General features: G+C 62.2%; 1 protein-coding gene across 1 annotated transcript in view; it reads right to left on the reverse strand.

Moving 5' to 3' along the window:
• DNAH17 (dynein axonemal heavy chain 17) overlaps positions 1–2,613 on the reverse strand; it is a 112,935-nt gene that overhangs the window by 8,524 nt on the left and 101,798 nt on the right. The window contains exon 61 of the mRNA XM_040456779.1: positions 2,404–2,595. Within this exon, the coding sequence (XP_040312713.1) occupies positions 2,404–2,595 (192 nt within the window). The remainder of the gene's footprint in view (positions 1–2,403; positions 2,596–2,613) is intronic.

Raw genomic sequence — 2,613 nt, forward strand, 5'->3', positions numbered from 1 at the left:
GGTGTGGACGCTCGGATGCCGTTTCTGTTGGCCGGTCGGTCTGTGCAGTGTGTCCGTCCAGTGGGTCTTTCTTGCCATCCCGCTGGGCTTGCCTGGCGCCGAGTTTCCTGGCTCGTCGCCCCTTGTGTGCCCCGCGGGGCTTTGCAGCACCGGGAGCTTCAGCAGGGGAGCTCACCTGCCCAACCTGGGGCGTCTGACCTTATGCTCAGCCGGGAACGCTCCTTTCCACCACCACTCACCAAGGCGATGCCCGACTTCCGAAGCCAGCTCAAATGCCGCCTCCTCTGGGAAGCCAGCAGGTGAGCTCCGGCTTCCAGGCGCCAGCACATCGCTGTTCCTTGCACACACAGCGCCGCCCGAGGGGGATCCTTGTAGTCCAGGTTAGGGGGATCTGGAAGCCCGGGGCCAGGCACGGGAGCCACAAATGGCAGCCACACGCGAAGTTTCAGATTTGCCAGCACCCACGTAGGAGCCCTGTTCCAGCAGCAGTAACCATCACGGAGACGATGAATTAATGAGGTATTTTCCGTTCTCTCACCTGCCCCAAGAGTACTCAGTACAGCTCACATCCCACCCGCAGTTTGGACTGGCGGTCGGTCCGCGGCTGCCTCCTGACACGGTTAAGAGCTTGCTGATTGAACAGTTGATGGATTTGGTCTCCTTTTACTCAAAATATTCACATGCTGTAAATTGTCATTTTGTGCCTGAAAATTTGTGCTCTGCCTCGTTATCTTGGGAATGTGCTGAGCTGCGTATTTCTGCGTTTTGCCTGTTTGCTTTGGGGACAGTCTGTTTGTTCTGGGAGGCCCCTGGCCCCACGAGCTGCCTCCTGTCCGTCCCCGCGGGGTGGGGGCCGTGGGACCAACAAGCAGGGACGGTGCCGGTGGGAGTCCTGGAGTGCACGTCGGAGACGGTGCCCGGCCTCTCCCGAGCTACTGCTCGGAGTCGGGGGCGGGGGGATACGAGCGTGGGACGTGGACCTCATCACAGGTGTTACCTAACGACAGAGGAGGGGTCCCGCCACCCCCAGCCTGGTGCACTTGGCTCGGCGGGAAGCGCATTCCTGTGTCCTTCACTGCTGTCTGCTGGGCACGCGTCCTCGAGCAGTTTCCTACCCACCTTGGCTTCTGTACGTGCGTACTACGGTGGGGCGAGAGTCTGAATAAACGTCTTTAAAAAACTCGAGCGAGACCGTTCCTCCCACGCGCATCTCCCCAGGAGACTTCTCTAACCGAAGTGCAGAGATGGCAGTGACCCTTCGTCGTGGCTGTTCCCAGCATGTGCTTGTTCGCGAGTGCTGGAAGGCGGCTGCCAGCGTTCAGCTCTGACTCTAGCCCTCCCAACCTACGGGTGGAGAAGGCCTCACCCTCCCCCTGGAGAGCTGACTGCTGGCCCCTCCTGCCTCCCGGGGCTGGGTTTCTCCAGGAACGAAGCCAGCACGCGACACCCTGCACTCGGACTCGGGCGGTGGCTGTCCCATGCGGTCAGGGCCAGGGCAGCGGCGCTGTTTGCCTTCAGAGGCCACCAGAGGTGGTCACAGATGGCCCCTGTCTTGGGCTGCTTGCGGGGAGCAGGCGTGCGGGGCTGTGCTCGCGTCTTGAGCCCTTTATGGCAGGGTGGGAAACGGGTGGGTGGCCCAAGACGTGCCCTTAAGCCAGCCGGGGGCTCTTCCCTTGCTTAACCCCTAAAGCTTGAGGCCGGGTGCCTGGTCAGGGGCAGAGCCGGGCTTCGCTTGCGACCTTGTCCCCAGGGCGTTGGGAGGGGTGCTGCCTGGTCCCGCCATCTGGCCCCCCGCCCCCCGCTGCTGCCCACCCCTGCGCCATGCCTCAGTCCCGTCTCTGCCGATTCGGGGGAGCCAAGGCGTATGGGGTACGCAGGCGTCTGCCTCTCCTGGGGGTCACAGCACTCCCGTGTCAGCGCCAGGCTCTCTGAGCCAGACTCCGAGAGGGACCGGGAAGGGGGGGCGGCCGGCCACTCCCGGTCCTCCAAGGACCCTTGCAGATCACTGCACACATTTACTTCCGTTTTCAGGAGAACGAAAGCAGTGCTCTTGTTATCCAGGGGGAGTTTTCTGGCTCTCCCTTTAAACCTGGGTTCTGTCTCCAGACCCTGCACCCCGGGGAGGGGAGGTCCCTCATCCACTCCTCCCGCCCAGGGATTTCGGGGCAGGTCCCCAAAAATACCTGTCCCCGTGCAGTGTGCTAACAAGTGGGAAGATTGCCAGACAGCTGACAGGTGCTGCAGGGGTGGTGGTCAGGGCCTGGGTACCAACCGTCCTATCAGCCCACTGGGGTCACGGGGCAGGTTTTCTTTGACTAATAAGCTCTACGTGATGCGTCCTGAGCATGCGGCGGGAAGGGTGGGAGGGCAGAGAAACCCGCTGGGCACCAGGCTCGCCCTTACCTTGGTGTTGGCCTCGAGGTAGTTGTACAGCACGTTGATGGAGATGGTGAGGTCCCCATTGTTGAAGGGGTACGACCTGTTCCAGCCCTGGGCCCCGAACTTGCGCCTCTCGGCCACCACGGCGTGGAAATAGCACAGGGCGAATAGGATGCACTTGAACTCGATCTCCTTGGTGCACATCTCCAGGGTGTCCTGCGGGGGGGGGGGGGG

The sequence above is a fragment of the Herpailurus yagouaroundi genome, unplaced genomic scaffold, assembly GCF_014898765.1.
Source record: "Herpailurus yagouaroundi ecotype Mexico unplaced genomic scaffold, PumYag 217, whole genome shotgun sequence".
In the NCBI taxonomy this organism is placed as follows: domain Eukaryota; kingdom Metazoa; phylum Chordata; class Mammalia; order Carnivora; family Felidae; genus Herpailurus; species Herpailurus yagouaroundi.